The 19,529-nt window shown below is 38.0% G+C and overlaps 2 protein-coding genes across 5 annotated transcripts in view; both read right to left on the bottom strand.

The window, feature by feature from the left end:
- Positions 1–955: 955 nt before the first annotated feature.
- Positions 956–15,348, bottom strand: LOC110437810 (uncharacterized). 2 transcript variants are annotated; one of them, XR_012402912.1, is made up of 7 exons: positions 15,307–15,348; positions 8,203–8,481; positions 7,387–7,662; positions 5,744–6,019; positions 2,468–2,651; positions 1,790–2,143; positions 956–1,705 (listed from the first exon to the last, which is right to left on the bottom strand). XR_012402912.1 is itself a non-coding variant. In XM_021475336.3 (7 exons), the coding sequence occupies exons 2-7, from the start codon at positions 8,459–8,461 to the stop codon at positions 1,330–1,332; spliced, it is 1,407 nt and encodes a 468-aa protein (XP_021331011.3). In that variant the 5' UTR covers positions 8,462–8,481; positions 15,307–15,348; the 3' UTR covers positions 956–1,329. The 2 variants fall into 2 exon arrangements, 1 of the variants encoding a protein (XP_021331011.3); XM_021475336.3 differs by having other exon boundaries at positions 1,790–1,825.
- Positions 15,349–18,268: 2,920 nt separating this feature from the next.
- Positions 18,269–19,529, bottom strand: part of LOC799502 (protein NLRC3) — a 93,239-nt gene continuing 91,978 nt past the window's right edge. For 2 of the 3 annotated variants that reach the window (XR_012402907.1, XM_073949064.1), the window contains 2 exons: positions 19,163–19,222; positions 18,269–19,078 (listed from right to left, as the gene is read on the bottom strand). Coding sequence is in view for 2 of the 3 variants with exons in the window: in XM_073949064.1 (XP_073805165.1) it covers positions 18,703–19,078; positions 19,163–19,222 (436 nt within the window). In the remaining variant the exon portion in view is untranslated. The remainder of the gene's footprint in view (positions 19,079–19,162; positions 19,223–19,529) is intronic. The other variant, XM_073949065.1, reaches the window with a different exon arrangement.

Genomic DNA, 19,529 nt, shown 5'->3' with positions numbered 1-19,529 from the left:
TTATTTATTTACTTATTTATTTAATTTATTTACTTACTTATTTAATTAATTTATTTACTTATTTATTTAATTAATTAATTTCTTTATTTACTTATTTAATTTATTTATTTATTTACTTATTTTATTTATTTATTTATTTACTTACTTTTTTAATTTATTAATTTATTTACTTACTTATTTAATTAATTTATTTATTTACTTACTTATTTAATTAATTAATCAATTTATTTAATTATTAACTTACTTATTAATTTAATTCATTTATTTATTTACCTACTTATTTAATTAATTTATTTATTTACTTACTTATTTATTTAATTAATTAATTTACTTACTTATTTAGTTTATTTATTTATTTACTTATTTAATTTATTTATTTATTTACTTACCTATTTAATTTATTTATTTACTTATTTATTTAATTTATTTACTTACTTATTTAATTAATTTATTTACTTATTTATTTAATTAATTAATTTCTTTATTTACTTATTTAATTTATTTATTTATTTACTTATTTTATTTATTTATTTATTTATTTACTTACTTATTTAATTTATTAATTTATTTACTTACTTATTTAATTTATTTATTTATTTACTTACTTATTTAATTAATTAATCAATTTATTTACTTACTTATTAATTTAATTTATTTATTTACTTACTTATTTAATTAATTAATTAATTAATTAACTTACTTATTAATTTAATTTATTTATTTATTTACTTACTTGTTTATTTAATTTATTTATTTATTTATTTTTTTACTTATTTAATTTATTTATTTATTTACTTATTTAATTAATGAATTTATTTATTTACTTACTTACTTACTTATTTATTTATTCATAGCTGGACAGACACAAGAAACTATTTAAAACCAAACAAACTGCAGCTTAAAAAGTTATTAAAAGCATTTTTCATTAATTTACTCTAATGAAAGAAACACTTAACACTGGTCTTCATTTTATTTGTATTTTGTAGTCTTGATGCAATGTGAGTAGAAACAAAGTAATAGTGAAAGAAGTGCTATAGTTCGATCATTTCACCACTAAACCAACACATTTGGTAGCATCATCATCATCACAGCTGATTTAAATTCATATTGCACAGTGGATCGTATGCTTGAAGCGTTCTCCAAATGTTCCTGTTAATCTTGCTTATTTCATCTTAATCCATACAGTTGTGTTTTGGAGCTTGGTATGAACATTCACACACAATGTTTAGTTGTTTTTGATTCCTTTTCTAGACTCGCAAGGTCTCAAAACTCTCTGGATGAGAGAGCTTGTGGATTTCATAAGCTCAATTATGTGGCAACAATACAAAGTTAGGCATCAGAGCACATCAGGTCCTCAAGCAGGTAGAGCTCTTCTTCCTGAAGGATATCAATGAATCGAGCTTTTGCTTTCTTACCTTTTAAACCCACAGAGTCATAAATCTTCCTCATATTATGCTGACTGGTCACGTTAGTCTGTGTGATTTCAGAATACAGCTCTTTATGAATTATTCTCTGGTCTAGAAGTTTATCCGCAATGCTCTGCACATTGGTAACTCTTTCAATGAAAGCCAATCTGTGAGCATCAAAAAAAATCGTTTTGTCATTGTCAGAGTTCAGTTTCGGCTCTTCATGGACTTGCTTCAAGTGATCTGAATCTTGGTCTTGAAGATCCCGTGCAGACGCTTCAGAGTGACGGATGCTCACCCTATAGAACACAGATGATTATGATGAACCGGATGACTAATCTATTACACAGAAAACACTTTACAGAATACAGAAAAGATCTTACTGTCCCTGTTTGAAGTGAATCTTCTCTTTCTTATTACTGCATTGGAGAGAAATCAGAGGATAAATGATTACTGTGTGTTGTTTTCCAACAGAGATCTTTAATATCAAGGAAGAAATAAAGCCGAGGTGCAGAAACCTAAACTCTGACTCTTTTGTTTTCAGCAAGAACAGACTGCTGGCAGAATTTAAGCCCGTCTTGGTTACACTCAATTCATTCTAGAAGATCATCTGCCGGCTGACCCAGACTCCAGAGGACGGCCTGGATCTGGTCATGATCCTCTAGCAGAGTCAGCACAACGTGCACATATATGGATGTGGTCATCTTTAGTTCTGCCATCATCCAATCAGCATCTTTCTTCAGACAAAAACAAACCATCCAACACAGCAAAGACACAGAGCAGATGGTCAGGAGGGTTTCATTGATCTTCTGCTTAGTCTTTTACTTTCAACACACTGTCCCAAAGAAACCCTCAATGTCAGCGAAACACAGAGGTTCTTTAATGCGATCCCTATTAGCCAGATTTAGTTCAAAATGGCAGCATTTCTGTCTGTTCTATGATTTAAATTGAAGCGAGTCCACCAAAATGACATTTTGAGCAGAAATTGAGGCATTCTACAAGGTAAAACTATTTTTAAGGCAGCATTTATTTCATGAAAACATCTGTTTTTACTGTTTTACCTCAGTGTCTCCAGTTGACAGTCTGGACTCTTCAGTCCATCAGAGAGAAGCTTCTTCACTCCTGAATCCTGCAGGTCATTGTTACTCAGCTCCAGCTCTCTCAGGGCACAGATTGAGGATTGTAGAGCTGAACACAACCCCTCAAACGCATCAGGAGTGAGATTACACATGACCTGAGAAAGATCTGAGAAAGAAGAACACAGATTTGTGACGACTCCAGGATTCTGGATGTGGCAGATCCTGATTGGGTGGCTGCTTGCTCACTAATTGGTTCAAAGCATGTAAATAAGAGTGATGTGTTAGCTTCTAGAGGACGCTGTGGCTGCTTGTACGTCCTCGTGTCAAGACCTTCTCGTTCATTCTGTAACCCTGTGATTCCGTTTTGCATTATTTATATCATGTAAAGTTAGTTGTCATTATATCTTAAAATGTAATTTTATTCACAGCTACTCAGCTAACATGAAAACGACTGATTTATTTCCTAGTTCCTCTGAAAGATGTTTCTGCTGCTACACACGAGTTAGGCAAGCTCTCGTGTATTTTAACTCAACACGTTACACGACGTCTTTCACATATATCTGGAATATGCCTGTGTAAGTAACATGAATCGCTCACATATCTTTTTTTTCTGCTGGTGAAGTGTGTGTGTGTGTGTGTTTACAGCTGTTTGACTGATAAATATGAATTTGTAGCTAACCCGTTAGCGATGGCAAACATCATTTCCCATTGTTTACATCTTTACCACAACACACCGTTGAGGCTAGACACTGTGCATGTCATAATCAATTTTAACAAATAAAAACTCAGAGTTCACAGCGTTTGCTTGTAGTTGCGCCATCTTTGAGGAGATTTTAACCGAATCCAGCACTGATCTGGGAGAGATCCCTGCTGAAAAATCTAGCTTAAACCAGCCTAGGCTGGTTAGCTAGTTTTAACTGGTCGGCCAGGCTGGTTTTAGAGGGGTTTTGGCCACTTCCAGGCTGGTTTCCAGCCATTTCCAGCCTGGTCTTAGCTGGTCAGGCTGGGAGATGACCAGCTAAAACCAGCTTGACCTGCCTAGCCAAGCTGGGAGTCCAGCCAAAACCAGCTATATCCAGCCTAAACCAGGCTGGTCAAGCTAGTTTTAGCTGGATTTGGCTGGTCATTTTCCAGCCTGACCAGCCGAAATAGCCAAAAGCCCTCTAAAACCAGGCTGGTTGACCAGCTAAAACCAGCCAAACAGCCTAGGCTGGTTTAAGCTGGATTTTTCAGCAGGGATCCTGGAGCTGTTTTGTCAATAGTATGTAGTTTATAGTTCTCTGGAACATAATTAATAGTCAACTGTAAGCACTTCTGTGTTTGGGTCGTGTCATTTGGAAGCCCAAATACAGAAACAGTCGAAGCTCTGTGGAAACAGCAGGACGGCATTTCTCCCTCTGGTGTAACGTTACAGCGCCTCTGGCCACGCCCCTTACCTGTGACTTTTGTGATCTCACAGGGAGCGGGAGTATTTTTTGTAGTCCCCAAAATTCGTTCATTGTAGGCTTTGCTAAGCTAACTCTGTAAAAACCGAGGTCTCCCTTTGCATTGAACTTTGAGCATTTTACACTCAGAGATGCCGCTTATGTTCACACAGCTACATTACACATCAACTACAGTTTAAAATATGATAGTGTAGTGGACCACCCCTTTAAGTTCTTTATCTTCTTCATTTATCCCAAGACATTTGTTTGTTGGCTTGATTTGTTGTTCAATAGTTCTATGTATAATAAATCAGTTGTATATCTCGTTTTTTTTAAATTAAATTAACTAATTGTAACTATATATACATCTTTTTAATAGTTTAACAATACCCTTTGTTCTAAAAAACACAAACCGAAAACAATAAATCATATTTGTACTGTTTAAAAATACACTTGTTTCTCTTTTTAGAATATTTCGTTATAAAATCGTTTAATAGTATTATTACATTAATACTTTAAAAACATTTTGTTTTGTCAAAAACATTAATTTTAACTAATTGTAACTCTATATACATCTTTTAAATAGTTTAACAACACCTTTTGTTCTAAAAACAATCAAACCGAAAAACACTAAATCGTATTGGTAGCCTACTGTTTTGAAATTGAAATTTTTGAAAACACTTGAAATTGTTTAAGTCTTAAAATACTTGGTACATTTTTACCTTAGCGATCGTTGTTTCAATATCTTAACAAAATTATTTATCTTAATAAAATAAGACTGCCTTTTTTAAATGTGATATTAACAGATTAAACATATCCGACACCAAAAACGTTATGGCATCGTGCACATATTTATACCGTCATCTACATCTTCAATATTTGTATGAGGGTAATCAATCAATCATTTTGACACATGGTGCCCATAAGCCTCTCTAGGGTGCCCTCATGTGGTTCCTTTGGGGTACTGCAGACATACAATTTAGACAGGAAGTGGCATAACACAGCAGATGCTGTGGGTGGGTGTTTTATGCTCTTAATATATCAATATTAACGTAAGAAAGTAGCGATTTCACACATTTAGTTTATAATTCGGTTGTATTATCATTGAGCATTCAGTGTGACTTGTGACATGTAGTTTTGTAAGTTAAATGGCTTTTTATGAAGGTCTACTGGATTGTGCTCTTAAGCATGGCCATGCGGTTGATTTGATTTTCTATTTTATTTAGATGTTGTATGTCTGCAGCAAGCAATGCACCTAAAAGGGCCGTGTTGTGTATTATTTCAGGCATGTCTCTATGTTCATTTGTTAATTGTGACTGTTGTGTTTCAGAATGTGACAGCATGGGATTTCACTGACTTCGAAGACATGGACATCTGTAGTCTAGTTATTCGCCTAGTTTTTTATTTATTTTATTTATTTATACAGGGACAATGTACAACATGACATGTTGTGCCAGAGTTAGCTATAAAGCTAATTTACATCAGTAAATTTGTAAAGTTATTCGCCTAGTTATTAGTCTAGTTATCCGCTTTCATCTAAGAGTTTCCTGTAACTTTACCTGCAGTTCGGCAGTTTCACATTCGCTCATGAACATTTCATTCATGCCCCCGTGACAATCTTGTGGGAAAATCTGGTTTAAAGTCCTACATGAAGGTAATAGTTTGATTGCTGCAACTCTACCCTGGTTAAGAAGCTGTGCAATAAATGTTGTGACAATACGTCTGACTCAGAAACCATTGCCTGGACAGGGTTTAACATGAAAGACTTGTTTGACTGATTTATTGTGAATCAAATGATGAGATTTGTAAAGTGAGACAGAGAATTAAACATTACCTTGCTTCTGTGCAATCTGCAGCTCGTCAGCCAATTCATTACGGTATATTTTCCTCAGGGTGTCCACTGTGATCATCACAGCTCTTTCTGGTCCAAAACAGGACACCATCTTCTCCACGGTCTTCCTCCTGTCTGCATTCCTCATTTCAGCATTTGAAATATCCCTGCGGTTTTTCATTAAACACCACAGAAACTCCTTCAGTTCAGATTCTCTCAGTTCATCCAGTGCGTACTCGAGCAGCTCTTCATCATTTAACCTGCTTCTACTGTTCACAGCTACAGGACAAGAGCAACAACATCTGAATTACTTTCACGTTTACCATATGGACCTAAGCATTGATTCGACAGCACTACCTACTGCGCCACCATGCATATTTATATTTGTTTTATTAAAAACAAGCTGTCCACCTGTCAGGTTTCAGACCATATAGGGCGCAGCATGCGTGTTTGGATATAGCTCAGTTGTTTGAGCACACTTCATTATTATTGTTCATTTCTTCGCTTGCTGGAGATTAGAACTGAATTTAGAAACAGTTTTGACACAAATCTTTGTGCTTAATACACCAAATTATTCATGTAGGCTGGTGGATGTCTGTGCGTACAACACGTTTCCCTATCCACGAGAGAGAAAGTGAAAGTAAAGAATGAGGAGGCTCATCTCTCATTCTCGTGCTGTAGATGCTCTGCTTAACTGTAAGCTGCGTCCCAAATCGCTTACTTATGCACTATTATACGGCATTTTGTAGTATAAATAGTGTAAGTAGTGCGTTCACATTGAAAACTCTAAGAATAATAAGTGCACTTTAATTACCCGGATGCTGCACTCATTCAGCCGCTAAAATGAAGTGTGTAATGATGGACACTTCACACACTCAACGACCGCAGGTTTGCTTACGTAGCGGAAGGGGCGGAGCTATCGGGCGCACATGTTGAATAACTTTATTTATTTTGGATGGTGAAAGCAAAATTCTCCTACGAGAGTGATTATAGCGCCTCCCGATGGTGAATGCGGCAACACTCACGGCAGGTATTATTTGATAATTCGGTCGTTTATTTCACTGATTTGGCGACGGTCAAACGCCATGAGGGAAACGGTTTGAATTTCCGCTTAGTAAAAAAACATTAGTGTGCCATTTGGGGCGACACTACATATACTATCCTGTTGAGTGTGTAAGTGCACAAGTACATAGTGCATGAGTGCATGGTGTGCCATTTGGGACGCAGCTTATGTTCTCACTAAAGAAGTTTTTAGTTTTTACACTTACAAAGTCCGTCATGTACATAGCAAATGCACTTATGGCGCGACGCAACTGACTCTTAAAGGGAATGACAGACGAGTCTCTGATTGGTTTATTCTCAAAACACATCTATAACTCATTAAGAGAATAAGCTCAACCCTGTTAGACCATGCACTTTGCACATGGATCATCAAAATAGAGCTCTAAGCCTCTAGTGTAGACTTTACATTGCAGTTCAATAAGGAACTTATGAACAGCTGCTGCAACTCTACCCTGGTGCAATAAATGTTATGTCAATACATCTGACTCAGAAACCATAGGACAGGGTTTAACATGAAAGACTTGAACTGATCAAATGTGAATCAAATGATGAGATTGGTAAAGTGAGACAGAATTAATCAATACCTTGCTTCTGTGCAATCTCCAGCTCTTCAGCCAATTGATTCTGGCTCATTTTCCTCAGGGTGTTCACTGTGATCGTCACAGCTCTTTCTGATCCAAAACATGACACCATCTTATCCACTGTATCCATGCTGTCTGCATTCTCCATTTCATCTTTTGAAATACATTTATAGTTTTTCGCTAAACACCACAGAAACTCCTTTAGTTCAGATATTAGCAGATCATCCAGTGAGTTCTTGAGCAGCTCTTCTACATTAATTCTGCTTCCCCCGTTCACAGCTGCAGGACAAGAGCAACAACATCTGAATTACTTTCACTATTAACATATAGACCTGAGCATTTGTTTACTAGTGATTAATTTAGTGTACTATAGAAATGTAACCAGTCATTTCATTTTCATAGGACAGTTATATATGGATGCATTAGTCGCATTATTTTAAAGTAGTGTAATGATTTGAAAGCCTTTTATAGGATATAATGAAATTCAATGTGACCACAATTGACTTCTCTACAGAGAGCTTACGACCTGCTAACCACGCTTCACCTTAAGAACCCGTGGTGCAACTGAAGTAAGATTAAGTTTAGTTACAGACTAGCTAGTCATTATAAGCCTCTAGTGTTGACTTTACATTGCAGTTTAAGAAGGAACTTATGAACAGCTGCTTGAACTCTACTCTAGTTAAGAAGCTGTGCAATAAATGACAATACATCTGACTCAAAAACCATTCCCTGAACAGGGTTTAACATGAAAGACTTGAACTGATCAAATGTGAATTAAATTGTCACATATGTAAAGTTTGACAGGGAATTCAACAATACCTTGCTTCAGTGTCTTCTCCAGCTGATCAGCCCAGTCATTCTGCTTTATTTTCCTCAGGATGTCCACTGTGATCTTCACAGCTCCTTTTGGTCCAAAACATGACACCATCTTCTCCACCATCTTCAACCGGTCTGCATTCTCCATTTTAGCTTTTGAGTTGTCTCCTTGGTCATTTGATAAACACCACAGAAACTCGTTTAGTCCAGCTACTTCCAGTTTATCCAGTGAGTTCTTGAGCAGTTCTTCAACATTCGCCATCGTGCTTCACTCGTTTACAGCTACAGGACAAGAGCAACAACATCTGAATTAGTTTCACTATTAACATGTAGACCTAAGTGTTTATTTACTATTTGAATGCTGAATTTAACCTGAAATGAAGGAGATTTTGAACATTGATTGTCACTATTTTAAGTTGTACTTATTTATCAGGAATAATGTAGATGTTTCTGTAGGCATGGGAGGATAACTGGTCTCAATGTTTACTGTGGTTTGGAAATGTCGAGGTTTTGATACCGCTAAAATGTTCTGTTATACCATTCCTAAGGTATTTGTAATGGGTTTTTTATGTGTAGTAAAGAAATCTGTTCTTGAAGCTAATGAAGAGAGCAGAAGTCAGTGATTTATTTCAGTTATTTATCCTGACATGTTTACTGCTCCAAAATATTACAAATGCTTCCTAAAATAAAATGTATTTTGTTCAATGGGGGCAATTTTTTATTTATTTTTTACCCAGACATTTAAAAAGACCATATTTTACAGCAGTGATTTACATTCTTTATAAAGCAGATATTTTTACCCAATATTTATCATAATGTCAGAAACTTACACCAGCCCATGCCTAGTGTCTTGATCCTCTACTTAACTGGAGTCTTGAGCAGAAGCTCTGTACCATCTCTTCCTGTATCATCACGCAGGAGTGTTTTTAGATGTTCAACAGGTTAAACCACAACCATTTCAGAAAACTAATAAAACCAGTTTTAGGAAAGATTTCAGATGACAGGTGACACTGATGGAGAATCACACACATCTGTCCTCTGTTAAAAGACCCTGACAAACTACATTCTGAGTACACATGCCCACCACCACCCCCACCAGTGTTGGGGAGTACCCAGGTGAAAAAATATATATAATTAAATGCAACTAAAATACACTTAAATACCCGCAAACACATTTTTAGTACATTGTTATTTTGTGTGTTAAATAAAAGTTTGATGGTTTTACACTATAAATATACTAATTAAAAGTATGTTTATACTTCAGTAGGACTTTAGTACACTTGACAAAAGTATACTAAATACCAGTAATAGTTAAATAAATGTTTAGTGTACTACAATAAAGTACACTACAGAAAAAACAGTTTTATTAGTGTGTTTTTCAAAAGTGTGCTTTAAATGCTTTAAACATGAGTTGATTTTTAGTACACTGTTTACATACTAATCCTAAGTTTAAAATAAGTTAATATATAAAACATCTATTAGTAATGTATTATAGTAGAAGGACATTTTCCCAAAACTTGTACTTAAGTACACTTAATATGAATGCAATATTATCACTAACACTGAAATAGATTTTGAGTGTGGTAATTTTAGGTTTATATTAAATTGACTTTATTAAAAATCTATCAGTAATGTATTGTAGTAGAAGTACATTTTCCCAAAATATCTTTACATTTTATATATGTGCTGTAATGTTGCATCTTATTTATATTTTTGTGTTCTCAGGTTTTGCTTAGTTTTTGTTCTTCCCATAAGGTATTTTTTGGACTTGTGGTTTATTGCACAGAAAGATTAAAGTGTTTTGATGAAGCAATTTGTATTATTCTTTAAATTAGTCATGTATATATTTAAATGTTTTAAATTAGGGTTCAAGTGTATTTCTAGTTGTAACTAAATATATATTTTTAAAATACATATATAGTATGTTAAAAGCACATTTTAATTCAATTTCAGGGTGTCTCAAAATAGCACAGTTGAGTGCACTTAGATGGTATTAAGCTTATCTTAACATACTTAATACTATCTTTTAGTACATTAAGTACAGAATAAGTGTGTGGAAATAGAGCACTTTTAGTACAGTACTGAAAAGTGTACTAAGTATACTTAAATAAAGTGCATTTTAGTGCACTTTTCTTTTTTTTTTTTACCTGGGTAACTAGTTACATGTAACGGCGTTACATCATTTAATTACAGAATAAAAGAACAGTAGTTCATTACAGTGGCTGAGAAAAAATGTGTGGCTGAAAATGTTAAAGATTACAAATGGGGTTACATCTAAATATATTAAGTAATATTCATCTGCTGCTTTGCCTGTTTTGGATAAGCATGATGCCTTCTGCAAGGTATATTTAATGTACTTTATTGGTTCCTTTTTTCTGACAGTGTTGTACAATGAATGCAAAAAGAAGTAGTGTTGGGGTTCTCAAACTTGGACTCGAACAAACTTGGACTTCCGAGTCCGTGTCTGGGATTGAGTCCAGTTTTGATTGGACTTGTGCTCTGACATATTGGACTCTGAAATATCATGCATACAGTCGAGTTCTCATCATCCCCAACACAAATAAAAGAGATAACAAAAATTAAATATAACAGCATGAAATAATGAGAATTGAACTCTCTGGCTGCCAGCATTTATTTTCACCAGTGCACCACACCGGCAGGCAGCAGCAGCATGTCTTTTCCTTTAACATGTAACCACAAATAGCTTTATCACACTAAGCGTGGCCAAGTCTAGGACAATGTCTTCAAAATCAGCAATAACTTGTCTTCTATGTAAGAGCTTATTTTTGTAGGGACGATGTTTATAGATACTGTAGATATTAGCCGCGTTTCCACTATCGCGCCTAAAGCGAGCGAGCCAGGGCGAGCCAAGGCCAGTGGGGTTTCCACTGTCACTTCCGGGGCCTAATCGGGCCAAAGCGGGGCTTTCTTGGGGCCAGCGGCCGGCCTTTTTGGCCCGCCGAATACCTTGGGCCAAGGAGGGCCAGCTGGGGCTTCGGGGCGGAGTGAAAGGAGAGGCGGGCAGTTTTCTGATCGCACATGAGTACATGCGCCAAACAAATAAAGAAATAAGGGAAAGAAAACATCTAGCCTTATAGTCTGGGGTCTTTTTGCGTATGATCGCCCTTATGTTCCCCTTTTAAATGTAAGGCTGCTGCATAAAATAATAAAGTAGTTTTAATTTATAGTGACGTTCTTTGCTGCGTCCTCCTTTATGTTTAAATAACGCATAATAATCTTTACACCATATTAAAAACACAGCAGACAGTAAAGGTTTTCGAGAGTTTTTGTCAAGTTTAAAATGTTTGTTTGTTTGTGCACGTTTAGATGCCTGTATGTGTGTGTGAGACCGGGCAAGAGCGCTCCTTCACAGCTCTAGCCGCGAGCGGCTTTTTTCTTTATTTATTTTGGAGATAATACACATATAAATACAACAGAAAGACATAAACTTAACAAAATACGTGCCCACTTTCGTAGACTTTAAACAATATATTGTCATATCTTAATAAAATAGCCTAAGGTATATTGAAATATAATTTAAAGAATTACAAATACCGGATATATATAAAATCACATTAAATAAATTAACCAATATAAAATAAACAAAAGCTAACTATAACAATGTAGGTAGCCTATATACAATACATAAATCAAACCGTTTTAAAGCCACATATAGCCTTTCATTTTGCAAAGACCTGTCTGACAAAAAAAAGATTTTCGATATTTTCTAAAAACAATAAACACCGGAGAAGGTTTGAAATATTTATATAAGTAAATATTTATATAAGTAAATATTTATAAAGTATTTAAATACGATGATATTAATCAAATCGCGCAAACAGAGCATTATTTGGGTGAGTGAAAGCAGAATCTCCTATACCTTTTTTCTGTCACTCAGTCCTGCGCAGCGCTCGCTGCTTTAAACGCATATGGGGGAAAGTCCAAACACAAAATGTGTTCTATATCCTCAAACAACTGTTTATGTTTTTATTTGACGTGGTTAAATTTATAAATGAAACTTTAAATGAGGAGTTTTAGTGAATAGCTGCCGAGCGCAACAAATGGCTATATTTTATTAGGCTACTCGCTCTTGTGCTGAAAACTTAACACGACTTCTATCAAAACGAGGATGTTAAAAATACATGCCATATCGAGTTATAAAGGAGAATTTCTGTGGCTTTATATTATGGATGTGTGCGCTCTCTGTGTTGGGTCCCTGCGTTAGTGGCGAGAGCACTCCATGCACAATGCAGTCGGTCGGCGAGTAAACAAATGTAATGAATGGAAATACACAGGTCTGTGCGTATAGACATTTCATGTACTGCTGTACAGTAACGTGTCGTTTGTTTGTTTCGGTTGTCTTCATTTTAATGGTTTCGTTTCGTGATGATTCTATGGTGTGCTTTATCTGCCTGATTCCCGCTGAAGTGGGCGGGTTGTGTGACGTTTGATTCGGGGACGTTCTGTGGGCGGTGTTTGCGTGACGCGCTGTGAGCTTTAGCCCGACAGTGGAAACGCGACATGATTTCAGCCTCATTTCTCAACCTCCCGGGCTATTGGCCCGCCCCGGCCTGATTAAAGCCCTGGCTCGCACTGGCCCGATAGTGGAAATGCGTCTACTGTGTTGCTGTTTTTATTGGTGTCAATATATGCCTAAACAACTACCAGATTCAAAGTTTTACACTTGTCTCTGAGCCAGTGAAAGATGCTTTCAGTGCTTGATTTAGGCCAGGGCTTCTCAAATCTGGACTCCATAATATTCAAAGTTTTCCGGTGTGACGGTGTTGTCATGACATCCAGTGATCATACGAGGCTTCACGTGATCGAGTGGGATAATCGTCATGTTCAAGACACCAGTCTGAGATGATTGAGCTTTATGACATGCTGCGTTATCCTGCTGGAAGTAGCCATCAGAAGATGGAGACACTGTGCTCATAAAGGGATGGACATGGTCAGCAGCAATACTCAGGTAGGCTGTGGCGTTGACACCATGCTCAAGTGATACTAATTGATCAAAGTGTGTCAAGAAAATCTTCCCCTGTAATGTGAAGTGAAGCTGACGACTTGGGTGTGGATCCAAACGCAGGTTTAGCAGAATGGTCAGGCAAGCAAACAGATGTAAACAAGGCAAATCCAGATTTGGCGAGTGGTCAGAAGGCAGGCAGCAGACAGAGTAAAACAAACAAAGCAAAGCAAGATTTAAAAAACACAGAATGTAAGGCAAGGAGAACGCATGGCACTGTGAAAACCAAGCAGGGGGCCTTCGACCAGCTTAGCTGCCCAGGCAAGTGCGTTCGTTTCCCGCAAGTCGTTGGGTGTGCACCCTGGCACATTGAGAACCAAGCAGGGGGCCTTCGACCAACTTGGCTGCCCAGGCAAGTGCGTTTATTTCCAGAGAGCTGTTGCCTGTACATCCTGGCACATTGAGAACCAAGCAGAGGGTCTTCGACCAGCTTGGCTGCCCAGGCAACTGCATTAGTTTCTCATGAGCCGTTGGCTGTGCATTCTGGCATGGTTGAGAAGGAACCAGGGGGTCTTTAGGCAGGCTAGCTGCCCCAGCAAACGCGTCCGACCCCTGTCACTTGCCATCAACCTGTGCAAGGCAAACATGGAACTCATATTATCAGGTGGTAGAGCTGTGTCGTAAGTGCACCCCAGCCACCTCAAAAACTGAACATGGCCTTAGGTGATGGAACTGGGAAAGGCGGGTGCACCCAGCTATCTTTGAATTTGAATACACCCAGGAGATAGAATGGGGGAGAGGGTAGTGCACCAGAGCCAGGTGGGTCACCAACAGTACATTTGGCTAAGTCCATGTTCCCGGGCTTAAGTGTGGAGTGCCCGGGCACTGCTGGAGAACAGGTGCCAATCCAGGGACCCCTGCGGAGCTGGCGCTTGCCCCGCAAAGGGGCAACCAGGGGGGGTAGGGGTTGGTGGGGCTAGTAGAGTCTCTGGCGGGGTGAAACGAGCCAAGGCCAGTGGTGCGGGGTTACAGTCTGCACCCATCCATCCGCAAGGTTACACCCCGGGGGCGGGGGGTGTCTGCCCCTTTAGGAAGGGCACAAGTGTCATGATGCTAAAGTGGACACCTCTGCTGCCACCTTTTAACTGCTCCATGTGGTGTGTGGGTCTCTTCCCCCATAATCATTTGTGTTGGAGAGTCATGGCCGAATGTGCTTCAACGATTACAGCCGGCTCTCGCCGCACCTGTCAGTGGTTTACAAGGTGACAAACTCAGACGAGAAGAGGCTTTTGCTCTCGCTTGCCGCTGGACGTGTGGAAGACGCCATGCCTGGTTGTCGAAGGGTGCCGGCCCGGCTAGACAGACAACTGAAGCAGCACTCGGAGCTCTCTGCCTCGGCCCAGAAGGAGGCCATGGCAAAGCAAAGTGCCGGAAAGTGTGTAGTTGCAGTCCAATCACCCAGTGGTTCCCATAGTGTCTCGACTAGCATCGTCGGAAGAGGACCAGGAACCAAACGACCCCGAAGCCGACCCTCGCTGAAGGTTTGCTATGGAGCACATCTAGGCCCAGCTCTTAGACCTCAGCAAGCAGGTGGACAAGGTGAGGTATCCAACAATAATCCAACAATGGCTGGATCAGTTTGACCTCCAACGATTGGGAAAAATGTTCACTTTATCGTACTTCAGCTCTTCTTCTCCACAAATGTACACTCATCAAACAAACTAAATGCATTCATGATACTATTATTAGAGCTTTTGTGACTCAACACTTGCTGTGAGCTTAATAAATGACAGTAGAAAAGCTGCTCAGTTCACTGAATGAGTCTGTAATTAATCCTGTAGACACAGTATCACATCAGAATGAAGATGTCGAGTGAGTTTCAGACTCACATCGATACGATGAGGAATACAGTCTGAGAATCACCAATCACTCATAAACACACAGATCAGTAATAAATCACAGATTCAGAATGATCAGCTTTCTGTGATCGTCTTTCAGAAACACACTCGACATTAAACAGTGGACAGTAAATGATCAGAATGTCTTCAGCTCAGCAGTGAAGTGTCAGAAACACAGAGAGATGATCGACGCTTATAAGACGACACTCACTGATATTATAAAGTACAGAAAGAGCAAACTCTCACCTCAGATAATGCCTGCAGATCTCTCTGTTCCTCCGCTGAACTGTCGAGTTGAACAACAGATCTGAAAATTCTTTCACTTCTGGAAAACTTGTCTAAACCTGTTTGAGACATGAGAACATGTTTACTCTGCACCTGTAGACACGGTAATCTCTCACACGCTGCGCTGTTTAATCCGTTACAGTATACTGGATATTCAAGGTGTTTTCTTCATCCTCATCAGATCCTGATTAAACTGAATTCCTCATCCAATGCAGAAAAGCAAGAGGATCATGACCTGTATTAACAGTGATTATATTACTACTGATCAAGCTAAACTCCTGAATGCTGTAAAGCTGACACCAGCGCCTCTTCCTCAGTTGTCCTGTACTCGTGTACTGTACTCTGCTGAATGTCTGAATGAGTTCAACTGAACTCAAGCTCTTTGTTCAAGACTAGCTGTGTATTCAACAGCTTTCTCTCTCTCTCACATGCACACGCACACACACACACACACACACACACACACACACACACACACACACACACACACACACACACACACACACACACATTATTACAACACTGTTTTTCTCATTTAACACACTTCCTCATCTTTCATCACTGCTGTCTTCTACTGCCATCTAGTGGACATTTAGCAGAGCACAAGACTATTTCAATCTGACACAAGATGGAGCTCAAACAGTCCCCATTATGGCTCCTCAATTCATTTAAGGGCATATTTGACCAACACTTTAGTTTAAATAACAATCCACACTATTAAATACTGACTTATTACCTGATAATTCTGAAGATGAGCACTTATAAAGATCTTATTCTAGTCCTACACAACACCCAAACCCAACTACACCTTAATAACTATTAATAAGCATCTACTTTAAGAGTTTATTGAGCTTATAAGCAATATTTAGTGACATTCATGGTCTGCGTTTTTTATTTTGATTACGCATGCACACCCGCACCCCTGATTATACATGTTTTTACTTCATTTCCATCTTTTATGACAGGGGAAGACAGTGGAAGTGAGTAAATTATCAGGCAATGTTTATTCTGGAAATGATCTACACCAGGGGTCACCAGACTTGTTCCTGGAGGGCCGGTGTCCTGCAGATTTTAGCTCCAACCCTGATCAAACACACCTGAACAAGCTAATCAAGCTCCAAGGCATACTTGAAACATCCAGGCAGGTGTGTTGGAGCTAAACCCTGCAGGGCACTGGAGCTCCAGGAACAGGAGATTGATGACCCCTGAACTACACCTTTAACCGCTTCCAGAATCTGAAGAAAATACACCAGTGTATCTGCTATCTGTCTCTAAGCAGAAATCACCCAAACAGAGTCATGTATCTGCTCCTCCACATACTTGAGTGTGTGCAGTGTGTAGTTTGGATCCTCCAGTTGTTCAGAGAGCAGCTTGACTCCTGAATCTCCTGGATGATTGTAGCTCAGATCCAGCTCTCTCAGGTGTGAGGGGTTTGAAGTCAGAGCTGAAGACAAAAAACCACAGCCTTAAGATTGAGAAAATATCAGTTTGGTGATGTGCTGTAAATGTTTTGTAGATTGTACGTAGATTAATGGAAATATTGGACAAATCCCACCTGTAGTAGGTCAGTTTATCCCCTAGAAATGTGCTACACACTTCAGAATGAGAACATTACATTTAGGTGAATTACTGTAAAAGCACTGTCGCCTCACAGCAAGGTCGCTGGTTCGAGTCCCTGCTGGGTCAGTTGGTGTTTCTGTGTGGAGTTTGCATGTTCTCCCCCAAGGTGGTGTCGGTTTTTTATTGAATATTTTCAGATCAGATCAATCAGAAATATTACAATACTCATAATTATTATTAACAGTTTATTTACATTAAAAACAACTGAAAAGTTGAGCTTTTTAACAACTGTACATTCAAAACAAACCCACAAATATAAAAGGCAGGCCTGGTGTAGCTGGTCTCACAGCCTGGTAACAGCCAATTTTACTTATGTATTTATTTACTTTTTAGCTGGACAGACACAGGAAACCATTTAAAACCAAACACACTGCAGCTAAAAAAGTTATCAAAAGCATTTTTCATTAATTTACTCTAATGAAACAAACACTCAACACTGGTCTTCATTTTACTTGTATTTTGTAGTCTTGATGCAATAAGCATCGTCTCCATTTTCTCACGGTAGACACATACGATATTAAAAGACAGAGTCTGAAATAATGTATTTACTGTTCAAGAAGTGTGTCGACTCATGTGAGTCATTACATTCTACAGCGATTGTAACAGTACGTCTGTAGAGACAAAATAAAAGTGAAAGAAGTGCTGTAGTTCAGTCATTCCACCACTAAACCAACACATTTGGTAGCATCGTCATCACAGCTGATTTAAATTCATATTTCACAGTGGATCATGTGCTTGAAGAGTTCTCCAAATGTTCCTATTAGTCTTACTTATTTCTTCTTGATCCACACAGTTTTGGGCACACAGTTGTGTTTTTGGAGCTTCGTATGAACATTCACACACAATGTTTTGCTGTTTCTGATTCCTTTTCTAGACTTGTAAGGTCTCACAGCCCTTTCAGGAGCTCCTGTTAAAATATCTGTGTTCTGAAGGGGAAACAATATGAGGGGCAGTAATTAATAACAGACTGTTAAATGTTATGTGCATTAATCTCTTTAAGATGACCATTTTATTATTCAAGTTAACTTCATTAATTCATTTAGTTTGCAGAAATATTACCACCAAATGAGTCTAATCTACATTTAATTGAGAAGTACACGCCCAAATAAACATTTCAGTTCAGTGTTTATAACGTTTATAATCCTTTTGAGGCCATTACATGTGCAAATCAATGCATACGACTCCCGTGCATCAAACAATTAAGCTTTAGCATATCTTAGCTGAAAAATATAGGCAGCTCTTGTTGTAACACTCGTCTTTAATCAACGGGATACACACAAAAATAAATAAAAAAACAAAACAGTTCAATTCTCTTGTCTGTGTATTCAGTTTTTATTATGGAATAAATCAATCAACCCATATTTTACAAAGTCATATACTGAATCAGACTCTTCTCATAATCATGTTCTTACAACAAACAAATACAAACGTCATTCATGAATTAACACACTACATCAACAATAACTCCCTGTGTGTGTGTGTGTGTGTGTGTGTGTGTGTGTGTAAATGTCTTTATATAGAGAAAACGGCAACAGTTCAGACAGGATATTCACCTCATTATTTCAAAATAAAGAATATAAAATAAAAGTCCATTACTCACTGATCTATTAGTGGAATAAAATAACTAATTATGAGTATGCTTAACTGCATGGCCTTGTCACACATTTAATGAATTTTGCAGCAAGCCTAGACTCAATTATGTGGCAGCGCTACACTGTTCTACAGCACAGTACAAAGTTAGGCATCAGAGCACATCAGGTCCTCAAGCAGGTAGAGCTCTTCTTCCTGAAGGATATCAATGAATCGAGCTTTTGCTTTCTTACCTTTTAAACCCACAGAGTCATAAATCTTCCTCATATTATGCTGTCTGGTCACGTTAGTCTGTGTGATTTCAGAATACAGCTCTTTATGAATTATTCTCTGGTCTAGAAGTTTATCCGCAATGCTCTGCACATTGGTAACTCTTTCAATGAAAGCCAATCTGTGAGCATCAAAAAAAATCGTTTTGTCATTGTCAGAGTTCAGTTTCGGCTCTTCATGGACTTGCTTCAAGTGATCTGAATCTTGGTCTTGAAGATCCCGTGCAGACGCTTCAGAGTCACAGATGCTCACCCTATAGAACACAGATGATCATGATGAACCGGATGACTAATCTATTACACAGAAAACGCTTTACACAATACAGAAAAGATCTTACTGTCCCTGTTTGTCCACAATCTTTTGTTTGAAGTCAATCTTCTCTTTCTTATTACAGCTGCTGCATGGGAGAGAAATTACACGATAAATTATTGATTATATTTACACACATATGATGCACAACACCCATCAACCAACAAGCAACATTTTTATAAGTTATCAATGCATTTTACACATTATATAAATTATTTACTTTAAAACACTTCAAATACATGTGTAACCCCTCCGGTCCTACACCACCCAACTCGCTCTGAGCTGGTACCACACGGTATTCCGCATGGGAGTCGGGTGCTCTACCAAGGAGGCTAAAGACCATGACCTCTAGTGTCTGTCGCTAAAGCACCTTTAGAGGTCAGAGGAGTGAGGTT

The sequence above is a fragment of the Danio rerio genome, chromosome 4 (assembly GCF_049306965.1).
Source record: "Danio rerio strain Tuebingen ecotype United States chromosome 4, GRCz12tu, whole genome shotgun sequence".
NCBI classification, from domain to species: Eukaryota; Metazoa; Chordata; class Actinopteri; order Cypriniformes; family Danionidae; genus Danio; species Danio rerio.
Note: the sequence above shows the minus strand (reverse complement) of the source record. Positions and strands in the feature narration are given on the sequence as shown.